The 26748-nt window shown below is 40.6% G+C and overlaps 1 protein-coding gene and 1 non-coding gene across 6 annotated transcripts in view; both read left to right on the top strand.

Annotated features, from left to right (window-relative positions):
• The first annotated feature begins 216 nt into the window (after positions 1 to 216).
• Pikfyve (phosphoinositide kinase, FYVE-type zinc finger containing) overlaps positions 217 to 26748 on the top strand; it is a 77839-nt gene continuing 51307 nt past the window's right edge. For 2 of the 5 annotated variants that reach the window (XM_045147388.1, XM_045147386.1), the window contains exons 1-13: positions 217 to 291; positions 4932 to 5112; positions 7626 to 7775; positions 8022 to 8057; positions 11367 to 11485; positions 12550 to 12721; positions 13685 to 13892; positions 15332 to 15421; positions 17294 to 17432; positions 20577 to 20734; positions 22511 to 22622; positions 24567 to 24714; positions 25243 to 25410. In XM_045147388.1, the coding sequence (XP_045003323.1) occupies positions 4941 to 5112; positions 7626 to 7775; positions 8022 to 8057; positions 11367 to 11485; positions 12550 to 12721; positions 13685 to 13892; positions 15332 to 15421; positions 17294 to 17432; positions 20577 to 20734; positions 22511 to 22622; positions 24567 to 24714; positions 25243 to 25410 (1672 nt within the window). In that variant the 5' untranslated portion in view covers positions 217 to 291; positions 4932 to 4940. Of the gene's footprint in view, positions 292 to 4931; positions 5113 to 7625; positions 7776 to 8021; positions 8058 to 8646; positions 8692 to 11366; positions 11486 to 12549; positions 12722 to 13684; positions 13893 to 15331; positions 15422 to 17293; positions 17433 to 20576; positions 20735 to 22510; positions 22623 to 24566; positions 24715 to 25242; positions 25411 to 26748 lie in introns of those variants that run through there. The other 3 variants (XM_045147387.1, XM_045147389.1, XM_045147390.1) reach the window with 3 other exon arrangements.
• On the top strand, positions 16376 to 16456 carry LOC123460506. The gene has a single exon (XR_006637055.1).

Here is a 26748-nt window from a genome sequence, read left to right as displayed (position 1 = left end):
TGAGCATCTGATGCGAACGTCGGGCGGGCGGGAAGGCGAGGGGGCGGAGCCTGTCTGCGGGCCCGCTTGCGGATTGGTGCGAAGGAGGAACGGGGGGCGGAGCCTGAGGAGGTGGGAGGCCAGCGAGAGGACGCCTCCTCCACCTAGTCCACAGCTACATTTCCTTGGCGCAACCGCCGGCGGCTTGGGGAGCGGTCGCTGCGCACCCCCCGCGGGCTCCCGGCACCTGAGCGGGACCGAGCGGCGTCTGCGGTGGAGCGAAGCCCTCGGGGGCCGGGGCGGGAGGCGCAGGTGAGAGGAGGCGGGCGGCGGCCGGCAGCCGGCTGGCCGGGGGAGAGAAGGCCGGCTTGGGGCGCTCGGGGCCAAGTTCGCGCTGGGGGAGGGCCGGAGGCCGCCGCGGCCGAGCCTGGGCCGGGGAGCTGTCTCCAGAGGCAGCCCCCTCCGGCCTGCAGCCGCCAGCCCTGCTGCCCGGGTGGAGGGGAAGCGCGTCTTGAAGAAACACGGCGGGAGAAGTTCTCTGCACCCACTCTCCGCGTCTTCCGCTGGGCACCAACTTATGCCCTCCGAGGGCAGGGGCCGAGGCTGTCACAGGTGCACGCATCCCCTTAGCCTGGGGAAGAACGTTCTCGGGCTGCGGACCGGATACCGACCTCGGGGGCTCAGATATCTTCCCAGCTCCTAGGAAATGCTTGCTCAGCCGTTCTCGAGGCTGTTGCATTGGAGCTTTATTTCAGTCTTTTGTGGTGGAAAGTCGATTTCCCAAGTAGTGCTTCCGTTTTGCTGTGGACGTAGGATGAAGATGGAACGTGGTGGATGCTGTTAGGAATTTGGGGGTCTCTGTCCAACTTATAAATCTTAAGGCGTTCAGGAAAGATGAGAATTCTGTATAAAACAAGTTATTTCCTTGTATCTGATGTATGTTTATGTGTGACATGGTCAGGGGTTGACTGTCCTGTGATGTGAAATTGGTGGTGAGTCTCCCTAGAATTGCACTGTCTTGGTTTGGCCTTTCTGCTACTTGTCACTCTAGTACTTCCATTCTATTGTTAGTTTTACACACACACACACACACACACACACACACACACGCATTCTTAGTTTCACACTCTTGGACTTGGTCTTGTGACAAAGCTTGCACACAGTTTAAGCTTCTTGCTTTTGAGAAGCAAGTCTTATTTTCCTAGGTCCTCTGTGTTTGTCACTTCTCAGAAGAGGAATAGGGATCCTGTTGTGGTTTTTCTTTAGTGTTTTGTCGGTGCATGGGTCAAAAGGGGAATAACAAAACCCTTTAAAACAAACAAACATGTGACTGAGGAGGCTATAGGCCCCAGTAAGAAACCACTGCTATTTTTTGTAAATATTTTATATATATATTTATGAGAGAGAGAGAGAAATATGTACCAGGGCCTCTAGTCACTGCAATCGTACTCAGATGCGTGTGCCACCTTGTAAATCTGACTTGTCCTGGGTACTGGGGTGTCCAACCTTGGTCCTTAGACTTTGCAGGCAACTGTCTTAACCGCTGAGCCCTCTCTCCTACCCCCGAAAAACCGTTTTATGATGGGAGCAGTTACTGTATTCAGCTGTTCTGCATCATTGAATAAAAGTTTAGTATTTAAGAGAAAAAAAAATTTTCTGTCCCTAGAAATGACCAGCTGATATTTGGATTTTCAGCTATTTTTTTAAAAAAAGATTTATTTATGTTTTATTTATTTATCAGAGACAGAGAGAAAGAGAGAATGAGTGCACCAGGGCCTCCAGCCACTGCAAACAAATTCCAGATGCATATGCCTCCATTTGCACCTGCCTTAGGTAGGACCTGGAGAATAGAACCTCTCCAGCCCTTCACCAAAAATTTTGATATGAGCTGATAAATTATCTATTTTCTATAATTTAATACCTGGTTACCCTTCTGATTAGCTTTAACAATATACTGTGAAGCTGTTACAGTGTTGGTGACACATCAGAGGTCCTAAGATAAGTAGGTTAATATTGCTAATTACCTGTGAGGAAACAGACATAGTCTATAACAAACAGTAATTATGATGTCAAAAATGAGAGTTGTAATGTAACTTTTTTAGGATGTTGCTGTCATGATGATTAATCCTATATGATTATATTTGTTTAGAGATTATCCTTAATATTTTTTAGTGGTAAATTTTAACTTCATATCTCCAAACCTAATCAAAGTTGTTTTTTTTTTTTCCTGAATGACCTGTAGAAGTAATTTTAAGACACTTTAAGTAGATTGGTAGCTCTACTTATGTTAGTACTTTTGTGTCCTTTTTAAATAAATATTTTAAATTTATTTATTTGACAGAGAGAAAGAGGGAGAGGGAAGAGAGAGAGAGAGAGAAAGAACAGGCCCTCCAGGGCCTCTAGCTATTGCAAATGAACTCCAGAAGCATGCGCCACCTTGTGCATCTGACTAATGTGGGTCCTGGGGAATCGAACCTCAGTCCTTTGGTTTTGGAGGCAAACGCCTTAACTGCTAAGCCATCCCTCCAGCCCACTTTTATATTCTTAAGTTGTATTGCCATCACATCTTTCTCCAGTGCTCTTTAACAAAAACAAAATCAAACAAAACAAATTTGCTATCTTATTTCTAGCCCTTTATGCTGCAATATAGATTGTCATGACACTTATCATCTCCCCAATAGGTAATATTAGAGACCTGCCCTTCATGACTGTCCTCTTCTTCCCCCATTCCTTTTCCTTTTAATTTTATTTTTAAATAATTGAGTTGTTTGTGAAGAGTGAGAGAATGGGTACGCTAAAGCTTCTTGCCAGTACAAATGAACTCCAGGTGTATGTGCCATTTTGTGCATCTGGCTTTATGTGGGTATTGGGGAATTGAACTCAGGGCTACAGGCTTTGCAAACCAGTGCCTTTAACCTGCTGAGCCATCTTCCCAGCCCCTCTTCCACTTTTTTGGGGGGTAGGGGGTTTCGAGGTAGGTTCTCACTCTAGCGCAGGCTGACCTGGAATTCCATATGGAGTCTCAAGGTGGCCTTGAACTCAGGGCAATCCTCCTACCTCTGCCTCCCGAGTGCTGGGATTAAAGGCGTGTGCCACCACGCCTGGCCCCTCTTCCACTTTTAAAAAATATTTTATTTTTATTTATTTATTAGACTGAGGGAAAGATAGAGAGAAAGAGAATGGGTGTGCTGGGGCTCTAGCCACTGCAAATGAACTCCAGATGCATGTGCCCCCTTCTGCATCTGGCAAACGTGGCTCCTGAGGAATCGAACCTGGGTCCTTTGGCTTTGCAGACAAATGCCTTAACTGCTAAGCCATCTCTCCAGCCCCTTCCACTTTTCTGGTTTTGGCCCCATCCCTCCCAATAAATGTTTGTCAAAAACTTGTCTGTCAGTGGTTTCAATTCTGATTTAATTTATTAATGAATCACTAGTCTGGCAGTGTTGAGGTCTAGTGAATGCCCACAGGCTGGAATTGGAAGTTTGTAAAGAACTACAAAGTTCATCTGTAGAGGAATTTTGTGGTAAGACTTGGAGTCTAGTCATAAGTCTGCTGTCTCTTTGATGCCCTCTAAGAAAATTGTGTTCTTTGTACCTTGGTTGCTTCATAGGTAAAATGTCACAATAAGGAGTACTTTATGTGCCTTTGAGGATTGTGGTGAAAATAGAATGATCTGGTAGTGACTTTGAATGAGAAAAGCATTTTAGGAGAGTATAATGTCCTCTTTGTAATGTGTAGAAGAGATTATATATGGTAGTGTCTTAATGACTGGAGTTCCACATGGTTCTTATCTTTATGCAGGATAAAAAATAAGCCTTTTTTGCAACTTTTATCTGGTAATTAGACTTATTGCTTTGTCTAAATTATGTGTTCTTAGTTATTAAAAAGATTAAAAGAAGGTCATGATCATAATTTCTTTTTCTGTTTAGGCTGAAAGGGGAAAAATATTCCCCATCTCAATCATTCTACTTACATATATACAAAACCAACCTATTAAGTAAAGAATGACTTTTTTTTTTTCATTTTTTTAATGTAGGATCTCACTGTAGCCCAGGCTGAGTGGAATTCACTGTGTGGTCTCAGGCTGGCCTCGAATTCACAGCGATCCCCCTACCTCTGCCTCGCAAATGCTGGGATTAAAAGCATATGTCACTATGGCCAGCTTGATGTTTCTTTTCTTGAGATATATAATTATGTTATTTATTTATTTTTGGCTTTTTGGGGTAGGGTTTCACTCGCCCAGACTGACCTGGAATTCACTTTGTAGTCTCCAGGTGGCCTTGAACTCATGGAGATCCTTCTAATCTGCCTCTCACGTGCTAGGATTAAAGGCATGTACCACCACACCTGGCTCATAATTATGTTAGTCTTAAAGGAAAAGTTGAAATATGTAAAATAAGGCTGAGGAATTTATATGCTTTTGTAAAAACTAGTTTTCCCCTGTAATTAACAAGAAAGCTGTTTACTGTGTATTTTTTTCAAAAATGCTGTAGCCGGGTGTGGTGGCCCGTGCCTTTAATCCCAGCACTTGGGAGGCAGAGGTAGGAGGATTGTCAAGAGTTCAAGGCCACGCTGAGACTATACAGTGAATTCCAGGTCAGCCTAGACTAGAGTGAGATGAAAAACAAAACAACAACAAATGCTTAGGAATTTTTTTTCTCTTTCTGTCTGTTCATTTTAGGCCTTACCTACAAATTTTAAGTTAACTTTAAGTTTTTAATTTGAGTAGCATTATTTAAAATTAGACCAGCCCTATTGATTTTAACTTTAGGTGTTGAGGCTTTCTTTTCTTCTGTGTGGTGGTGTCCTTCAGCCTTGATTTCCATTTGTGAAGTAGGTTTTCTTTCTCTTTGTTTTCATAGAGAAGAGTTTGTCGTACAGTTGGATTTTCCAGATGTTCGCATGTTGTTTGGTGTGGATTTTGAAGACTTTTCCTTTCTTTTGCTTTTCAGACTCATGAGATGGCCACAGATGAAAAGAGTGTGCCAGCGTTGGACTCTGCCAGTGATTTGCCTCGCTCCCCGACTAGTCCTTCTCATCTCACCCACTTTAAACCTTTGACTCCTGATCAAGATGAGCCCCCTTTTAAGTCAGCATATAGTTCTTTTGTAAATCTTTTTCGATTTAACAAAGGTAAGACTCTCAGAGATCAGAAAGACAGTTTTGATTCTCCCCATGTCCCTTATTCAGTGTTCATGCTGAGTCTGTGAGAGAGTGAACTATTAACAAGGTGGCTGCTTTAACCATGGTCACCAGGTCTTCCTGCCCAAGAAGAAGGTAGCACTTTTGCTGGAATCTCATTAGTTATCTGAATTGAAAAGAAATGTTAAAGGATTGTTTGTATGTTTAAAGAGAAAGTATTTGCTTTTTGTTTTTCACATTTTTTTATTAATGTAGTGTAACATTCTCAAGCTCACAGAATGGACTTTGGGGGAGGAGGTAATAGCCAAAAGGTTCTAATTAAAACAGTGAGATTATACAGAGCAGACGTAATTTATAGTTTTCAAAAATTTGAAGCTGTTAGTAGGCCTGTTATGACCTAAGCCCATTAGATTAAAGGGCACTTGATATCAAATGAAAATATAATTTTAAAATGAGCCTTCCTTAAGTAATTTTTTATCTGAATTTTTTTAAGGCGCATGTGTTTTGCCTTTACTTTGTCCTCTTTATTTATTTATTTTTTTTGAGACAAGAACTTATTCTGTTTAGGCTGGCCACAAACTCACTATGCAGACCAGGTTGGCCTTGAAAATCCAGCAATCTAGGCTGGACGGATGGCTTAGTGGTTACGGTGCTTGCCTGCAAAGCCAAAGGAGCCAGGTTCGATTCCCCAGGACCCATGTAAGCCAGATGCACAAGGGGGCGCATGTGTCTGGAGTTCGATTGCAGTGGCTGGAAGCCCTGACACACTCATTCTCTCTCTCTCTCTCTCCCCCTCCCTCTCTCTTTCTCTGTCAAATAAATAAATAAAAATAAAATATTTAAAAAGAAAATCCAGCAATCCATCTGCCTATGAGAGGGGTTGTAGTTATGGACCACCATGCCTGGATAATTCATATTAATTATTTGAGATGTGTTAGATGATAATCCTTGTTTTAAGGAATTTGGTGGAGGTGGTTGACAGTTTAGTAGACATTTTAATCATACTAAGTGAATCTTACTAGTGGTTATTTTAGAGTACTATAAACACTGTTGCCACATTTTAAAAATAATTTTTATTGGACTGGAGAGATGGCTTAGCAAGTAAGGCATTTGCTTGCAAAACCAAAGCACCCTGCTTCAACTCCTCAGGACCCATGTAAGCCAGCTGCACAAGGGGCCACATGCTTCTGGAGTTCATTTGCAGTAGCTGGAGACCCTGGCACGCCCATTCTCTCTCTCCCTCTTTGGCTTCTTTCTCTCTCTCAAATAAGTAAGTAAATAAATAAATAAATAATTTTTATTTATTTTCAAGGAGATTGGGTGGGGGAGAGAGAAAGAAGGGGCATGCCAGGGCCTTTAGCTGCTGCAAATGACTTCAGATGCATGGGCCACTCTGTACATCTGGCTTTACATGGGTATTGGGGAGTCAAACTCTGGTTTTTAAGCTCTGTAGGCAAGGGCCTTAATCACTGAGCGATCTCAGATCATTTTTTTAAAAATTATTTATTTATTTATTTATTTGAGAGCGACAGACACAGAGAGAAAGACAGATAGAGGGAGAGAGAGAGAATGGGCGCGCCAGGGCTTCCAGCCTCTGCAAAGGAACTCCAGACATGTGCGCCCCCTTGTGCATCTGGCTATCGTGGGACCTGGGGAACCGAGCCTCGAACTGGGGTCCTTAGGCTTCACAGGCAAGCGCTTAACCACTAAGCCATCTCTCCAGACCAAAAAATTAAAGCTTTTTTGACGAAAAAAAAAAAAAAGAAAAAAAAAGAAAAAGGGGCTGGAGAGATGGCTTAGCGGTTAAGCGCTTGCCTGTGAAGCCTAAGGACCCTGATTTGAAGCTTGATTCCCTAGGACCCACATTAACCAGATGCACAAGGGAGCACATGCATCTGGAATTCATTTGCAATGGCTGGAGGCCCTGGCGCACCCATCCCCCCCGCCGCCTGTTTTTCTCTCTATCGCTCTCAAATAAATAAGCATTTTTTTTAAAAGCTTCATTTTTGTTTTGTTTTGTTTGTTTTTTGAGGTAGGCTCTCCCTCTAGCCTAGACTGATCTGGAATTCACTCTGTTGTCTCAGGGTGACCTCAAACTTACTGCGTTCCTCCTACCTCAGCCTTCCTACTGCTGGGATTAAAGGCGTGTGCCATCAGGTCCAGTTAAATCATCTTTTTTTTTTTTTTAAAGATCATTTACTGTGCTGTACACCACATTTGTAGTACAGAGAGACCCCTCCCATTAGGCATCAAAAAGGCCAAGCCTTTGTGTAAAGCTTGTGTTCTGTTTCTTTTAATATGCACAAGAAATTTCAAATAAAATGTAAAACACCAAAGATCATGTATACAAAAAGTATCAAAATTTGAATATAGTTTTGTATTTTTCAGTTTCTTTCTTGAAAAGCTACAATTTTTACAGTTAACACATATTTTTTCCATTACCTTCTCTTTGGTGGGTTCTGAATCTTTGCTTTCAAATAATGCCGAGCCTCCCTTTGCTGCAGAGAGAGGAGAAGGGAGTCAAGGAGAGCAGCAGTCTCCAAGTGGAAGTTGGTCCAGCCCGCAGCTCTCTTCTAGGGCGCAGTCTGTGAGGTCACCTATACCATATAAAAAGCAGCTCAATGAGGAACTCCAGCGACGCTCTTCAGTGTTAGGTAAACACTGTGGCTTTATTCTCCTCGCTCAGATTTTCTCTCTCACGGTGTTTTCCAGGTTGTTTATTGACTTAACTTTCATGTTTGGAATAATCAAGTACTCCTCAGAATAAATAAAACAGTTATCTACGTAGTAACATAATGTTTAATACTTGAAAACAAATTCCTAAACCTGACTAAATTTTGATTTAGGCAAAACACAGATCTCTTGACTGAATTTTGATTAATTACTTGCTTGGGTTTCAGCAGAGAACAGTTTGTCACATTCCCAGGAGAACACAGGTTAGTTCCACCTTTGTGACTGGATTCTGTACCTATCGTTGTATGCTAATGAAGTGTGATGTGCATGCCTCTGGCTGCAGAACTCTGTCAACTCCATCGATGGGCTGCTACTTGCTCTTGTCCTCTGTCCTTGTTGGGGTATACAGTGTCGCTGCGGCTGGCTACGCTGAGCTTCTCTTGCCTGCTTGTTCTCCATCTCAGTTTACTATGCAGTCATCTCATTCATCTCATGCTGCTCTGATGGGTGTAGGCTGGGGACCACTGTCTGAAGGGAGAAGGTGGTTTGTGCTGTTCCTGTTAGATTGTTAAACTCCTTGGAGTGGCTTGCTCATCTCAAGGTGATAGAAGGGCCACAGTCATGGCATGCTAGAGGGGAAAAGCTACAGCACTGGGGACAAAATGTCCCTGAATTCCACACCTATCCCTTTTGGCTACTTACCCCACGACATCCTTGAGTGAAAAGTAGTTATGAGTAATGGTGATTGACAAGTTGCTTGCTGAGACTTTCCTATGGAAGAAGGAGAAGCCGAGCAGAAGAGGGGTTTTTTGCTGAAGGACTGGAGCAGAACTGGCTGTCTCACCTACACAGGTTTTCTGGTGCAGTGAGCCTAAGCCCAGCACTTTGATGGAAGAGGTGGGGAGAAATTCTGCTTTTATTTCAGTTTATCTCCATTTTAACCTTAACCTTAATAAACTCTCCTTAGCTCTTAACCCTGACTCATGGGTGGAGAAGCTAAGGCAGAAGGATCTGTAAGTTTGAGGGCCACGGTGGGTTATAAGCAAGTTTGAGGCCAGTCTGGGCTACACAGTGCAATCTTGCCTCAGGATAAAAACAAAAACAAAAACAAACAAAAAGCCCAAAAACCTGACCCATGGCCACACTGCTTAGTTGAGGGAGCTTTTTAGATTAAATCCCATACTGCATTAGAGATTAGTGTCTGAAAAATTTCAAGTATTGTCTTTGGTTTGCTGAACTCTTAGTTTGTCAAGTACTGCCAAGTTTTTCTTTTCCATGGAGAAAAGCTAAGGGATTGGACTAGGAGCCAGTCTTAGTGGTCATAGAGAAGCAGCTTGCCAAACTTTGCCTTTGGTGTTAGGTTAAATTTGAACTTAAATGTCTGTAGTCAGCTTAAATTGTCTCCTTCACTGCAGCTGCCTGTTCCTTACTGTGTGTTCAGTCCAGAGTCCACTTGGTTCTTAGGCTCTCCCCTGGAGGCATTTGAGCTTCAGAAGCTGTAGATGGTTTGGCCAAGCAGGCTTCTTTTCTTGTCACTGAGATTGTACAATTTACTAGTTCCATACCCTCCTGGGAGTGTTGCTTTGTTTTCTAGGACCCATTTTGTAGAAGTAGCAGCTAAGGTTATCTGCCTAAAGGCAGAGAGCTAGACCAGATTGTTTTCTTAGGACCTCTTAACCTTCATTGAAGGTACTGACTCTCATGGTTTCAGGAAGGGTCTCCCTGCTTATCCTTTTTCCGGCAGTTGGCTTTATAGCCTGTTGTTGGCCCTGCCAGAGAGCACTGTGTATCCCAGTTTCATTTATTTTTTTTTCCAGCTTGCAAATCATGGTGAGTTGCTTTATTGTTTGAGCCTCGAGTAAAGCTTGATCCTTGTAATACATATTAGTAACAACATCAGGGTATATGATTAAATAAAAGGTATAAACTAAATGTAACTGTAGAAAATTTTTCAAAGTTTTAAAAACAGTGTAATTTAGATAAAGTATTATTTTAGTTGAAATATAATGTTAGTTATTAAATTGTCTAAGAAATTCTTTATGAATTATATATATCAACTCTCATTGCTTTATGAGCCTTTCTTTCCCACTCAGCCAGAACAAAACACCTAATGGAAAGCTAGCAAATTATGAGTTTGAAGCAGTTCCAGCGTGGGGTATTTTCTATTTTACAGTAGTTCTCCTTGTCTGTAGGGGATACCTTTTAAGACCCCTAGAAAATGCCTGAAATCATAACATCAAACCATATATATAAATTTTTCCCCTTTACATTCAAACTGTAATAAAGTTTAGATTACAAATTAGGCAAAGAGACTAACAACAGTAATACTAAACTAGAACAGTTTTACAATATAATATAATAAAAGTTATGTGAATCTGCTTCTCTTGTGTAGAGACAAGTATAAATGTTTTCTTTGAGTTTGGGTAACTGAAACCTTGGAAAGTGAATGTAGAGATAAAGAAGAACTGTATAGGTTAGGAGACTTCATAGGTTAATGTGTTTAAGCTCATAGGATGTTCATCTTTTTGTTTTTTTTTTTTAACAAATATTTTCATTTACTTATCTATTTATTGGGGGGGGGGCAGATAGAAAGTATGGGTGTGCCGGGGCCTCTAGTCACTGCCGTAACTGAACTACAGACACGGTGAGCCACCTTGTTTATCTGGCTTATGTGGGTCTTGGCTAATTGAACCTGGGTTCTTTGGATTTGCAGGCAAGAGCCTTAAGTGCTAAACCATCTCTCCAGTTTGTGTTCATTTTTTGTCAACTCTTCTTCATTTTGCCCTCGGTTTTGAAACTGCTGGAGTCAGGAATAGGTAGAAACTTCAGTTATAATTTTGGCCTATCATAAGGAAACAATAGATGACAGCTTTGGTGAACAGCATATTCCACTCTGTCCATAAAGCTGGAGTGTGGACTGTGTACTGATAGATTTGCTTTCATTTTGCTGTTTCAAGTGGGAGTCATCCCTTCCAGTTTAGAGCTGCAGAACTGAGGTGATAGGAGGGGAAAGATGGGAGTTCTGGCAGTGTTCTGGCACACATTGTGCTTGGACATTGGTTATATTTTTCCGTGCAGAATTGGGCATCTTGGATGTTCTGAAGTCTAGTAAACTCTTTGGGAGCGGTTCTGTTCAGATTCTGTCTGATGATCTGCAGAACTGAACTGTTTGATACTATGTAAATTTTGAGAACAAACTAGGCTAACTCTCTGGAATTGCTTTTTCTTTTGCTAAATGTATGCCAGGTATAGCGTTCAAGAAATCATTAATGAAGGGTCATGTAAGTGATACTTCCATCTTGGTTCTCAAACCATCAGACATTTCAGAGAGTTCTTAAGTGGCACTTGTTTGTGAAGGAGTTTTTTACAGGATAACATCATATACTTTCAGCAACCTCTTATCCTTTTGAAGAACAGTTTTAGTTTTCAGTCCACATTACTGCCTGGGAGAACATAGGATATGCTAACTAACAGTTGGGGACACTTAGTATCATATATACAATGACCATGTTGGATATAGATAGCAGGAACTGTTTATGAGATTACTTTTTTATGTTTTGAATCTGATTCAGACACAAGAAGGAAAGCAGACCCTGTCTTTGGAGGTCATGACCCTCGTACAGCTGTTCAGCTGCGAAGTCTGAGCACAGTATTGAAACGCCTCAAGGAAATCATGGAGGGGAAAAGCCAGGTACTATCTGGAGGTATTGGGAAATTTCTGATGAAGTGCTTATGAGGTTTTGTCACCCCACTGAAAATGGGTTAATATGACTTAGGAGAAAGTTCATTACTTCCTCCAGTTGTGAGCACATTTTTTTTCTAATTTTTATTTATTTATTGAGAGAGAGAGAGAGAGAAGATGGGCACACCAGGGCCTTCAGCCATTGGGAACAACTTCAGATGCATGCACCTCCTTGTTCGCATGTGCAACATTGTGTACTTGTGACACTGGTGAGCACCGTATTTTTTGTACATAAGGCCTTAATTGATTTTAGTGTTGCCTAACTCATTGACTCTTCCCCCCCTTTTTTTTAAAAAAATATTTATTTATTAGAGTCAGAGAGAAAGGGGGAGAGTGAGAGAGAATGGGCATGTAAGGGCTTCCAGCCACTGCAAACGAACTCCAGATGCATGTGCCTCCTTGTGCATATGGCTAATGTGGGTCCTCTGACTTTGCAGGCAAGTGCCTTAACTGCTAAGCCATCCCTCCAGCCTGACTTTCCCGTTTTATGCTTGATTTATTTTTTTTTTAATATTTGAGTGCTTATTAGGTCAAAATCAGTAGATATTCTGCTGTGGCTTCTTCCACCAGCTTTTTTACTTTTGAAAATAGTGTTCAAGTGTCCTTTTATCCTCACGGATATCCAGTTGGATCTCACACTATCGTATGTGAAAAGACAGACAAACAAAAAAAAAAACTCCTTCACCTTCAGTGAGTGCATTATGAGTCTTCTAAGTCCATAATATGTGTATGAGAATCTACCAGAACACACTTTTCTATTCCATAGTGCCATTTTATTTTCCTATCCTGGTCTAAAGTTATCATAGCTTTAGAATAAGTGTTGATGGCTGGTAAAAGCCTTTCAGTTTTATTTCCTTCTTTAAAATTGGCTTGGTCATTTTGGTCTTTTGCACCCCATTTGAATTTTAGAATTTTCTTGTCATAATCTGCAAAAAGAACCTTTTAAAATTTCACTCATCTTTCCAGAATAAGTAGTATTTTCCAGATGCTTTCACACATTTTTATTGTTACAGGATAGTGACCTGAAGCAATACTGGATGCCAGATAGCCAGTGTAAAGAGTGCTATGACTGCAGTGAAAAATTTACAACCTTTAGGCGCAGACACCACTGCCGACTCTGTGGTCAGATTTTCTGCAGTCGTTGTTGTAATCAAGAAATCCCTGGAAAATTTATGGGCTATACAGGTAAATACATTTCAGTGATGTATAACAATTTTTAAAGGTATAACTATGAAATAGTTACATACAAAGCCTGTAGTAAGCCAGTTTTTATTTTGGGCTTTATGCTTATGACAATGGGATAGAATAGTGAGGGAGACACAGCTTTGCTTTTTAGACCTTTATAGTTGAAAAATGAAATAGGTGGAGATGGTCATAAATAACTAAAGTAGAAAAATAAAGGTATAACAATTAAAAATATGTACACAAGTTGATTAGAAGACCCAGGTGTGGTGGCACACACCTTTAATCCCAGCACATGGGAGGCAGAGGTAGGAGGATCACTGTGAGTTCAAGGCCACCCTGAGACTACATAGTGAACTCCTGGAGGCTATTTTTCAGGGCTTCCAAATACTTGAGCCCTTAATACTAGTTTCTTTCTTTCATGTTTCCTAGGGAGAATGTGTTTTGATTGTGTTGGTTTTTTTCCTGTTTGAAATCCTACCTCTGCTGAAACCCTTATTTTACTATTAAAATTTTGAGAAAATACTCTTATGAGCAGAATTTTCTAGTATTATTACTGGGTCACATTTTCTTGTTACAACAGATATTTGAGGTAGGCCAGGTATGGTGGTTCACACCTTTAATCCCAGCACTGGGAGGCAGAGGTAGGAGGAGTGCTGTGAATATGAGGCCAGCTTGAGACTACATAGTAGATTCCAGGTCATCCTGGCCTGGAGTTAGGCCCTATCTTAAAACAAAAAACAAAACAAAAAAAACCTTGAAAAATTTGGTAACTGGATGAATTCAGCAAAATGTGCAACGGAGCCAACCAAAGTATTATACTTCTTCAAGTCCTTTTTTTTTAGGGGGGGTACTCTTAATGTGAAGATATTTCCTGCTACTAGAGTACTTATTAATACAAAGATTTAAAATATTTTGTTAAGTAACTTATCATGGTTACCTTTTCCCTATGTTTTCTCCTCCTAGGGGACCTCCGAGCTTGCACATACTGTAGAAAAATAGCCTTAAGTTATGCTCATTCTACGGATAGCAATTCCATTGGAGAAGACTTGAATGCACTTTCAGATTCTGCGTGTTCTGTGTCTGTACTTGACCCCGGTGAACCCAGAACACCTGTTGGCAGCAGAAAAGCCAGCCGTAACATATTCTTAGAAGACGACCTAGCTTGGCAAAGGTACTGTCAATTGAATATAGCTTTATTTAAACATGCATGAGACAGTCTGAGTCCTGTGGCCTGTGTTTTTTGTTAACATTTGTCTTTGTTGGATTGTTACTTGCCAAATCTCTGTTTTCTCCTTTCTGCTTGGCTCACTTCCAGAATGGTCACAGATGTTTATGGATAGTAAAATTAAGTGACTAGAATATAATTGCCATGGATGAAAGACTTTATGTCTTTCTTATTCACTTTTCTACTGTTGGTACCAAGAACGGTGCATGTCATGTGCATGGTCTTGATGACTGTTTGTCGCTTAGGCAACAAAAGTCATTAATAATTCTTAATGTAGTCTTCGTTGAGAAAGAGGGTGTATGTAATGTATGTTTGTTGCCACATGCAATTAGATCTCTTGTCTTCCAAAGGAATATTTTATATGTTTATGACCAAATATATTGTACTGACTGGTAGTAGATAATGTTGCAAACTCTTCCATGGAAGAATTTTTTGAATTAGAATCCTAGCTTGATCAGTTTTTGCATTTTTTTCTTCAACTAATTTTCTTAAGCATAATACCAAATATGCTCTATTAGAGAGCTTAGAGTTTTTTTATCCCCCCACCCCCAAGTAGGGTCTCACTCTAGTTCAGGCTGACCTGGAATTCACTATGTAGTCTCAGGATGGCCTTGAACTCAACGGTGATCCTCCTACCTCTGCTTTCCCAGTGCTGGGATTAAAGGCGTACACCACCACACCTGGCTGAGCTTAAAGTTTTTAACTCATGTTTTCTGATGATATAGATGTAGAGACTATACTTGGACATAGGTTTGTCTGATGCTGTGTGGTGCTATTCCAGTGGTTGTGGGCACTGAGAGTGTAATTTTGGAACTCAAGGTTTCTTTCTTACGTTGTTTTCATCTTGTGTGTATAATATGGAGAGACTTTTGTAAGCCCCCCCCATCCAACCAAAATTATTGCTTTATTGATTGATAGGCCATACACTTGAAAAGCTTATCATTCTTTTGTCATTTAAGAGAGAGAGAAATGGGGGAAAAAGAGAGAGAGAGAGAATGGGTGTGCCAGGGCCTCCAACCCCTGCAAACAAACTCCAGATGCATGTGCATCCTTGTGCATCTGACTTATGTGGGGAATTGAACTGGGGTCCTTTGGCTTTGCAGGCAGATGTCTTAACTGCTAAGCCATCTTCTCCAGCCTGGCATTTAATATATTTAAGATAAAAATTATGCAGTTTTTACCTTCAAGGAAGAATTAAGTAACCCCTAATCTCATTGTTGCAGGGAAAAAGAGCTAATTTGCTTTCAAATGTTAGAGTACCTCTTTGGTAAGGCTTCTTGCTGTCCAAAATAGTCTTAGTATTTTCATACACACACACACACACACACACACACACACACACATATTTATATTTATACTTATATTTATATTATTTATATTTATAGTTTGATTCATCCAGACTCCTCAAATACTACTCTTTCTACAAGACTTGTATCTGTTCAAGAGGATGCTGGGAAGTCTCCTGCTCGAAACAGGTAAGCCTCCAATAAAAATTCTTTATTATGTGCCTGGTTTAATTTTGCTCATATTTATGGGAACAAATATAAAACAAAGTGAGATTTCTGGTCACAATTTCTTTGTTCTGGTAACTTTGTCCAGAGGCAAAATTAAAGATATAAGTAAGTACTAGGAGAGAAAGCAAATTTCCACCATTTTTTTTTTTTTTTTTTTTTTTACTGGTTGAAATAGGAATAAAATATTTGAAGACAGTATTATAAATATAAGCTTATTAATGAGAAAAATGAAATTATTTTTTGTGACATAATAGTTTACTTACTTGGGGCTAAAATTACTGTTACCATTATATTCATTGCAAGATGTCCAGTATAAAAATAATTCTTGTGCCAGGTGTGGTGGCATACACCTTTAATCCCAGGACTCAGGAGGCAGAGGTAGGAGGATTGCCATGAGCTCAAGGCCAGCCACCCTGAGACTACATAGTGAATTCTAGGTCAGTCTGGGCTAGAGTGAGACCCTACCTTGAAAAACAAAATGAAACAAAAAAATAGTTCTTAGTTCCTGGGCTATACAAAAACAAGAGGCAGGCTGGATTTGGCCCATGGAACAGTTTTTTGACTCTGATGCACAAGCTGATTTCTGTATGCAAGTTGTTCTTTTATATTTTTTTGATAACAAAAACTGATATCCTGGCAGAGGGCTGGGCTTGAGGTTCTGCTCTGGGTAGCTGGGGTGTCTTGAAGGGATGTTCTGGAAGTAGTAGAGCAGGATGCTCATGAGTACCCAGTGAGCCCACGCTCTTTTCCTTGTATGATCAGGCCCTCTGTGGCTAGTGTAGAGCCTGAGAAGATTATGAAAATGTGGCAGGTGACATGGGACCAGGGATGTGGAGTGGGGAAAGAAGGGGTGAGGGACAGGTGAGACAGGGATGGAGGGAGGTTTAGAGATGCCTTGGCTACCCACTGTGAGCCCTGCAGATGATGACATGACCACTGTGCAATCTCAGTCCTGGGAAGCAGGTGGTGGAGATGGCCGAGCACAGACTAAGGCTGAAAAAAAATTAATATCCATTATTTTAACAAGAAGAGTTTGTATTTGTTTCCTTTGACATATTACCAATAAATACATGAACTGCATAATCTTTTCATAACTACTTTCTTTGAAACTTATTTCCAAATAATTTTAGGCTCATAGAGATTGCAAGTTCAGTATCAGGTACTAGGCACCATCATAACTACTGTGTGTGTGTATGTAAGTATATAAGTGCTTGTTTGTGTGAGTGTGGATGTGTGTTTGGAAGTGGGTCTTGTTCCTTATCGTCTACCTTGTTTGAGGCAGGGTCTGTTGTTCACCTCTTAAGACTCCAGGCCAGCTGGCCGGTGTGCTTCTGAGCCCTTCTCTTACCTCTGCCTCACTTCTGACCCTGAGATTGCAGACGCTAGCACTAGTGTACAGCTCTATGTTAGTTCTGGGGATTTGAACACATGAACTCACAACACTGAGTCATCTCTCCAGCTCGTAACTACTTTAAGGAATATCCTTATGGGCTGGAGAGATGGCTTAGTGGTTAAGCGCTTGTTTGTGAAGCCTAAGGACCGTGGTTCGAGGCTCAATTCTCCAGGACGCATGTTAGCCAGATGCCCATGGGGGCGAACGCATCTGGAGTTCGTTTGCAGTGGCTGGAAGCCCTGGCACGCCCATTCTCTCTCTCTCTCCTCTCTTTGTCACTCTCAAATAAATAAATAAAAATAAACAACAAAAAAAGATTCTTTATGAATATCCTTAGCAATGTCATATAAGCATTTATTTAGGCTATGGATTTTCACTATAACTATAGCGATGAAGAATTAATTTAGTATTGTGATTTTACTTTCTGTTCTTATTTCCAGATCAGCCAGCATTACTAATCTGTCCCTGGATCGATCTGGTTCTCCTATGGTATCTTCATATGAAACATCTGTTAGTCCCCAGGCTAACCGGACATATGTTAGGACAGAGACCACTGAGGATGAACGCAAAATTCTTCTGGTACCAGTCCAGTCTAATTATCTGTCATCTCTTGCTGGTTTTGACCATACAGAATGTTCTTTTTTTAATTTTTTTGAGATAGGTTCTCTCTCTAGCCCAGGCTGACCTGGAGTTCATATGTAGTCTCAGGCTGGCCTTGAACTCACAGTGATTCATCTACCTCTGTCTTCCAAGGGCTAGGATTAAAGGCATGTGCCATCACACCTGGAAAGCATGTATACTCATTTTTTTGGGCGAGGGGGGGGCCCTGGAGAGATGGCTTAATGGTTAAGGCATTCGCCTGCAAAGCCAGAGGATCCTGGTTCAACTCTCCAGGACCCACATAAGCCAGATGCACAAAAGGGTGCATGCATCTGGAGTTCGTCTGTGGTGGCTAGAGGCCCTGACACACCCATACTCTCCCTTTCTCTCTCAGCCTCTTTATCTCAAATAATAAATAAAAATATATATTTAAAAAAAGAATGCTCATTTAAAAATATATTTATTTGAGAGAGAGAGAGAATGAATGAATGAATTTGGGCATGCCAGGACCTCCTGCAAGTGCCTTTAACCACTGAACCATCTCTCCAGTCCCAGAATGCTGATTTTTTTTTTTAAATAACATATTCATGAAATTGCCAGGTATGCCTATAACCCTAGCACTGGGGAGACCAGCCTGGGCTACACAATGAAACCCTGTCTAAAAAAAGTCAGTCTATCAATATTGGTAGTTTTCTTTCTGCATTCATTGAATTAATATTTCCTTTGTCCTTTTCATTTGATGGGATCAAAATTCAGTAGTATATATGTAGGTCTTACCTTGTTGCTGAGATAAAACAGTCAACAAAAAGTAGATTATGGAAGGGTTTATTTCAGCTTATACTCTTAAGGGGAAGTCTCATGGTGGAGAAAACTTGACAGGCTTGAGGAGGAAGTATGGGTTACATTTCCACATCAGTGGGAAGAAATTAGTCTCAGTGAGCTAGCTGTGAACACCCATTGGGCTGGACTAATACACCTCAGGGTCTGTCCCCAGTAGACACCTCCTCCAACAAGACCACCTCCAAAGGCTTCACAACTTTCCCAAGTTGCTACAAACTCGGGACCCAGTAGTCAAAACACATGAGGTTATGGGGGACATTTCATGCTCAAATGACCATGTTAAGTAGTAGGAGTGCTTACTTGTGGCTAGATTCCAGCTTCTAGTTTAAGTGTTGAAACATGCTTCTCACACATGTGAAACTTTTCAAGCATTTAGTCTCATAGGAGATAATTGTTTCTTCAGTTTATGTATATGTGAAATACTGTGTTTAATCCTAAGTGTGACTCAGAAAAATTAAAACTAAGTCCTTTTTTTAAATTTGCAATTCAGAAGGTAGAAATGAGATCAGTGGGAAGATAATAAATGAAAGAAGTAATATTTTAATAATAAAATGTATAGCTATATGTCAAAAAGCTTTAAGCACTGCACTAGTAGTGAAGGAGTCAGGACAGCCTTTAAAGCAGTGGGCTAGAGCTGGGTGTTGAAGGGTGGAATAGGTTTGGATAGGTAGAAAGGAATGTGAATCTCCTCCCCCTCCTTTGGTTTTTTTTTGTTGTTGTTGTTTGTTTTTTTAATTTTTTTTTTTTTTTTTGAGGTAGGGTTTCACTCTAGCTCAGGCTGACCTGGAATTCACTATGGAGTCTCAGGGTGGCCTCGAACTCATGGCGATCCTCCTACCTCTGCCTTCCGAGTGCTGGGATTAAAGGTGTGCACCACCACGCCTGGCTCCCTTTGGATTTTTTGAGATAGGGTCTCACTTGAGCCCAGGCTAACCTGGAATTCACTATGTAGTTTCAGGGTGGCCTCAAACTCATGACAGTCTTCTACCTCTGCCTCCCCAGTGCTGGGATTAAAGGTGTGTGTCACCATGCTTGGGAATATGAATCTTATTTAAAGGGGTTACAAAGTTATGAAGTTACAACTAAGCAAGTAATTTTTTTCCATGGACTGAAGTAGAATTTTTTTTTTTTGTTCATTTTTTATTTATTTATTTGAGAGCAACAGACACAGAGAGAAAGACAGATAGAGGGAGAGAGAGAGAATGGGCGCGCCAGGGCTTCCAGCCACTGCAAACGAACTCCAGACGCGTGCGCCCCCTTGTGCATCTGGCTAACGTGGGACCTGGGGAACCGAGCCTTGAACCGGGGTCCATAGGCTTCACAGGCGAGCGCTTAACCGCTAAGCCATCTCTCCAGCCCTGAAGTAGAATTTTTTAATTGGGACAGTTTGAGTTTGGAGTCTATGGTCAATGAGAATTTGAAGTTATTTGCATCTAACCAGTGGAAGGCTGCAGATTTAATTTCAGTTTATGGTTTTGGATTTGATCCTGTACTTGTGAGCATTATTGACAGCTTTCTTGAGCAGGAAGTAATTCACTGAAGGCTTTATTTAGAAAAGTTCACTGGGTAGAGTAGGTGAGGATGTTTAGAATCTGTAGCGTGAAGGCTACTATGAACAGTTATACTAGTGTGATTGATTACTGTCTCTTATCTACCTTCTGCCATCTCTAAACAAAATGTTTTGAGCTAGGTGTGGTGGTGTACCCCTTTAGTCCCAGCACTTGGCAGGCAGAGGTAGGAGGATTGATGAGTTCAAGGTCAACCTGAGACTACATAGTGAATTCCAGGTCAGCCTGGGCTAAAGTGAGACCCTATCTCGAAAATCCAAGAAAAAGATGTGTTGGATGAAACTGGGAGCTGGTAATTTGTGCAGTTGACTGAAAAAGGTATACTTGGGATAGAGGTGGGATAGAGTGAGAGAGAGAATGGGCATACCAGGGCCTTTAGCCACTACAAACAAATTCTGGATGCATGTGCCACTTTGTATATTTGTGGGTACTGGGGAATTGAACCCAGGTCCTTAGGCTTTGCAGGCAAGCACCATAACTGCTAAGCCATCTCTCCAGCCCAGGATAGTTGGCTTTAAAGAGAAAAACTTAAACTCATTTTATTAGGTCACGTTCAAACTGTTCTCCACATACACACCATTCATATTTAGTCATTGAAGTTAGCTATTGTGAATCAATCCAGTTACTTGATGAGCCTCACAATCATGGGACAGCATCTGCAAAGGTATCTAGCATCCTTCTCAGGGATAATTTCATGCTCTTCATGTGATTTCAGGACAGTGTTCAGTTAAAGGATCTGTGGAAAAAAATCTGCCACCACAGTAGTGGAATGGAATTTCAGGATCACCGCTACTGGCTGAGAACTCATCCCAATTGCATTGTAGGAAAGGAGTTAGTCAATTGGCTAATACGAAATGGACACATTGCTACAAGGTATTGTGATCTCAAGAAAGAGGTTTCATTTTCCATTAGGCTATACATTTGAAGATACAAGTGTGACACATATCCTTGTGAGTTAAAGTGCTGTTTTAGGTATTTGATGGTTTGGGAGAACCAGTCAACTCCCTTCTGGGTTTTTTTTTTTTTTAATATAGATGAATAGGTATATTTATTTATTTATTTATTTATTTATTTATTTATTTATTTATTTGAGAGTGACAGACACAGAGAGAAAGACAGATAGAGGGAGGAATGGGCGTGCCAGGGCTTCCAGCCTCTGCAAACGAACTCCAGATGCATGCGCCCCCTTGTGCATCTGGCTAACATGGGACCTGGGGAACCGAGCCTCGAACCAGGGTCCTTAGGCTTCACAGGCAAGCGCTTAACCACTAAGCCATCTCTCCAGCCCTCCCTTCTGGGTTTTAACCACAGGGAATAGTTCCAAAAGTCAATGGGGACTATAATTTGCTATGTTAAGAACAGAAGCATTACCATAATTCTCCAACAGAACCGCTAGTAAAGTAGGCTACATTCAAGGCCAAAGTATTTCCTGATACTGTTCCCTAATCTAAACATCACAGCCTGTGTTGAGGATTGGAGCCATAAGCCATGTCTATAGGTCCTAGCCTGTCCCAAATCATTTGTTAACAAGGAGTGACAGATAGATGAAACTTGTCGCCTTTCACGTTAACATATCTTCTAGCTTTCTCACTTGTTCATACCAGCTGCTGCTTCTCTCATGGGAAGAAGCCTGTATAACAAGTAAGGAAAGATGCAGCTTTAAACAGTGAACCTCTGTGTTTCAGTTTTGGCTATTTTTTTTTCAGTTTTCTGTCTTTAGTCAAATTATTCATTCTCTGATGTATCCCTTAGATTCAGTGTGGGAGAAATATTAGGTATTATAAATAAGCTATAGGGATAGAAAAAAAATAATGTTGGCTAGGTGTTTTATCAATATTTGAAATGTCACACAATCTAACATACTGAGTTTATTTCATCCATATGTTAACTTTATATCTATGGCGTTGTCTTCTGATTGAGAATGTGAGGTTTTCTTGTGAAGTAGCCATAGCATTCTCAGCATTTCTACTCTTGTATTAAGGATTGCATTGTTTACTCAAGTTCTGTGATTCCTTTTTTTTTTTTTGAAGTAGGGTTTCACTCTAGTCCAGGCTGACCTGGAATTCACTATGTAGATGTAGTCTTACTATGTAGACTACACTCTGTAGATGCAGATGTGGCCTCTAACTCTTGGTGATCCTCCTGCCTCTGCCTCTCAAGTGCTGGGATTAAAGGTGTGCACCACCATGCCTAGCTAAAAAATAATTTTATTTATTTATTTATTGGAGAGAGAGAAAGAGGCAGATAGAGAGAATGGGCATGCCAGGGTCTCCAGCCACTGTAAACTCCGGACACATGTGCCACCTTGTGCATGTGGCTTACATGGGAACTGAGGAATTGAACCTGGGTATTTGGGCTTTGTGGGCAAGTGTCTTAACCACTAAGCCCTCTCTAGCCCTTATATTAGGTTTGTTTTTTTATTTTTAAGGATTACCTTACAGTAGGTTCTCCTTTACTGTGGTAACTTAAAGAGTATTTAAATTTACTTCAGATATCTCTTATTTTATCCCTTACTGATCCAAAGACTGTTTGAAATTCCATCTCTGATTAGAAATGAAAAAAGAAATTGAAGTCCTATCTTATTGCATCCATACACAGGTATTTTTGTCAGCCTTTTAAAATATTTCAAAGTTTTTGATTTTGATTTAGGGCACAAGCTATTGCAATTGGGCAGGCAATGGTGGATGGACGTTGGCTGGATTGTGTGAGTCATCATGACCAACTTTTCAGGGATGAGTATGCACTGTACAGACCACTCCAGGTAATTTTTAGTGTTTATTGTTGGTGAGACTGTAATATGCTTGTTTTTGAATCTTTCTTTCTTTCTTGATTATGGGAATAAAAAGTGTTTTCCCTACTACTGGAGGGATGTAGAAACTTTTTAGGTTTTTCACACTGAGGACTTTGCCCTTGCTGGTCAAATGTTCTACCACTGAACTACATCTCTAGCTGTAATGCTGTTTTTTAACCTCATTGTAAGCTCCCCCCCCCCCCCCCCAGGTAGGGTCTCACTCTAGCCCAGGCTGACCTAGAACTCACTCTGTAGTCCCAGACCGGCATTGAACCCATGGCATCTTCCTACCCTTGACTCCCAAGGGATGGGATTAAAGCCTTGTGCCACCACGCCTGGCGGGGAGCGTGGGGAGGGCATGAGTGAATGGTTGTGTCAGGGCCTCTAGCTGCTGCAAATGCATGCACCACCTTGTGCATCTAACTTTACATGGGTACTAGGGAATTGAACTTGAGTCATTAGGCTTTGCGGGTAAGTACCGTAACTGCTGAGCCATCTCTCCAGCCCGTATAGGCATTTTGTTGTTGTTGTTGTTGCTGGTTTTATTTTTTTGGTTTTTTGAGGTAGGGTTTCACTCTAGCTCAGGCTCTCTTGGAATTTACTATGTAGTCTCAGGGTGGCCTCAAACTCACGGTGATCCTCCTACCTCTGGCTCCCAAGTGCTGGGATTAAAGGTGTGTGCCACCTGCCTGGCTCCCTATAGGCATTTTTTATTAAGTAGGTAGCAATAATGAAAATCTGCTCTTAGAATTAAGTCCTTATTCATTTGATGTGGCTTTGCTTAACCTTGGCTTTGTGGTATTTGATTACTTGTCATTTCATTTTAATGGTTTTTACTTTACTGTGTCTGTTTTCTGAATTAAAGAGTAAGTGTATATAATAAGATAATGGAAAATTTAATGTTTTTTATTGAGATAGGTTTTGACTTTAGCATTATTAAACTGTATATAATGGCAAAATGCCAAATGTCTTTTATTTCAGAGCAATAGAATTTACTTAGAGATAGAACTTTAAAATTGTGTATGTGTCTGTGCACGTGTGCATCTTTAACACATGCACACATACATACTTTTTTTGTGTGTGGTTTTTCGAGGTAGGGTCTCACTCTAGCCCAGTCTGACTTGGAATTCACTATGGAGTCTCAGGGTGGTCTTGAACTCACGGCGATCCTCCTACCTCAGCCTCCTGAGTGCAGGGATTAAAGGTGTGCGCCACCACGCCTGGCTTACATACATAATTCTTTAACTCTTTGTTTATGAGATATACACACACATGATGAGACTGTAATAAGCTTGTGAGTTAAAATTAGAAACCCAGTAGTTGGAAATAGAAATAACTCAAGACTGATGTGGTATACTTTGTTAAGACTGAACTTGCTTTGTAGGATATTAAGGTTGGCAGAGTTACTCTAAATTCTATGCTATCTTCACTCAGGGCTACAGGATAAAGTGAAACCTTATAAAATCCATATTAAAGAAACTTAAAATGCTATACAAGCCTTGTTGTTAGTGAAAAGAAATAATGTTAAGAGTGAAATCACAGGGCTGGAGAAATGGCTTAGTGATCAAGGCACTTGCCTGCAAAGCCTAAGAATCCATGTTCTTCTCTCTAGATCCCACATAAGCCAGATGCACAAAAGTGAGGCAAGTTTGAGGTCACACATGCCTATGAGGTGGTGCAAACATCTGGAGTTTAGCCAATTCTCTCTCCTCTCTTGGTCTCTCCCTCTTGCTCTCTCTCAAAAAATAAAGAAAGAAAGAATGAAATTATAATATGATGCTGTTTTATAGCTCTGTCTTATTTTTTATATAGATGCATTCATTTGTTAGATTTATAGAATATTGAGCTACAACTTATTGGCAGTGTGACACTTGTCACTGAAGGTCAGTGACTGGCTTGTGTTGATCCTTTCAGAGTACAGAATTCTCTGAGACGCCTTCTCCAGACAGTGATTCGGTGAACTCTGTGGAAGGACACTCGGAGCCGTCCTGGTTTAAAGATATCAAGTTTGATGATAGTGACACAGAACAGATTGCAGAAGAAGGTGACGATAATTTGGCTAGTGAGTTTGACTTTTTAATGTTTTAGTTGTTCTGGATTATCACTGTGTTGGTATGATAAAATGAATTGCTTGTTTTGTTGAAACAACTTTACAACTTATAGCTCCCACTTATTGTAAACATCTGTTAACATTCTCTGCCTTAGATACAGTATTTTCTTAAAAACCAGCTTGGTAGACAACTGATATTTTCAGATTTTGCAGTAGTCTCCAGTTTGCAGCAGCTTAAAAATAACTCTGAGCTAATATCGCAGCAGACAACTTTCTCACTTCTTCACTATGGTATCAGACTTTCTCTGTGCAGAACCTCCAATTTATTTCCTCATCTTAAAAACTGACTTTAAATTTAAACATGCTTAAATTTCATTAAGACTACCCAGACACACATGAAAATACTGTATCCATTTTGGTATTGCACATTAGGCTGTGTATTAAAAAAACCATTTTTCTCCTTTCCTCCAATACCCTGATGAAACCCATTTTTACTCCCCTCCTCTCCCTATATTTCTTTCCCCTTCCCAACACTAAAAGATTCTGCCAGTCCTAGCAAGCGCACCTCAGTCAGCAGTTTCCAGTCCACAGTGGACAGTGACTCAGCCGCTTCTATCAGCCTGAACGTGGAGCTGGACAACGTGAACTTCCATATCAAGAAGCCCTCCAAGTACCCACATGTGCCCCCTCACCCTGCTGACCAAAAAGGTAGGAGTAGTCACCATGTGGAATCCAAACAGCCTGGAGAACTGGGCTGTAGGATCTCATTCCACCTGTCCTTTTGCCTTCCTCTGTCCCATAAGGCTGAGGGGATTTGGAGTGGGTTTTGTTCCACCCTTTCTCATTTTTCCCGGCACTTCCTCCCCACACCTTTTTTGGTTGGTTCCTTTTATTTCTTGTTTTCTCCCTCAGTCCCCCATGCCCAGTTTAAAGCTTATAGTCTTACAAAGGAATTACATCTGACTTCTCTTCCCATAATGTGCAACTTCCAAGGTGGTGTTTCTTTGCATTTATAACATGGATGTTCTGCTCTATTATTTTCTCTTTCTTCATTTAACATTATAAAGCTTATTTGCCTTTGCTGTTTTTTTGCAGTGATTTCTGTATACCTGTTCAAGTGTTTGAACTTAGATTGGGGAAAGTATTCACATTTCAAAGCATTTTTTCAGTAGCCCACTGTATATATGCTACTTTTGTTTTAAAAATTCTTCTCTATTAAATGCTGAATTCATTCTTTATTTCTAGCCTTCTTATTTGATGCTTTAGTATAGTTGCTTAAATAATAGTCATATTTAAAAGAAAGCATTGGAGGTAAAAGGAAAGAAAGGAAACCATTTCTGAACTATAATCTAACAGTACTTAAGAATTGTCTATTTTTAAGCATGGATGATGCAGTTCATGCTACTGGATATAATTAGAAGCCAACTTTTAAATTATAACTCTAATGTGACATTTTTTTCAAATTAAATAAAAATAAGTAAATTAGTAATTATGGGACATAGTAGTGAAAAAGCTGTATTATAAAGGTGAAGCACTTAATTCCATGGTTTTACTGACAGTTTCGTTTGAAGTATTTAACTCTCTAAGGTTGAGCTGTCTTTTCATTTAAATTTGAAGTGCTTACCTAATTTTGTGTTACTCTCTACTTTGAAACATAAAAAAACAAGATTTAGAACTTAACAATCTATAATAAAATAATTTGAAACATTATCATGTTGTCAGTCAATTTCTCGTAACTCAGCTGTTATCAAGCTGTGATCAAATGTCAATAGTTGCGACAAAAAGGTGTCTTTTACTTAAAAATTAGAAAGTTAAGGCCAGGTGTGGTAGTGCACACCTTTAATCCCAACACTAGGGAGGCGATATGTAGGAGGATCACCATGAGTTGAGACCACCCTGAGACTACATAGTGAATTCCAGGTCAGCCTGGGCTAGAGCGAGACCCTACCTTGAAAAACCACACACACAAATTAGAAATTTAGCAAGTGTGTGGGGAAGGAAGTTTGGGTAGCAGTGAACATAAGATACACATTGTAATAGGAATCC

Source organism: Jaculus jaculus, chromosome 4 (assembly GCF_020740685.1).
Source record: "Jaculus jaculus isolate mJacJac1 chromosome 4, mJacJac1.mat.Y.cur, whole genome shotgun sequence".
NCBI lineage: Eukaryota > Metazoa > Chordata > Mammalia > Rodentia > Dipodidae > Jaculus > Jaculus jaculus.
This window is presented reverse-complemented; position numbering and strand designations above follow the sequence as displayed.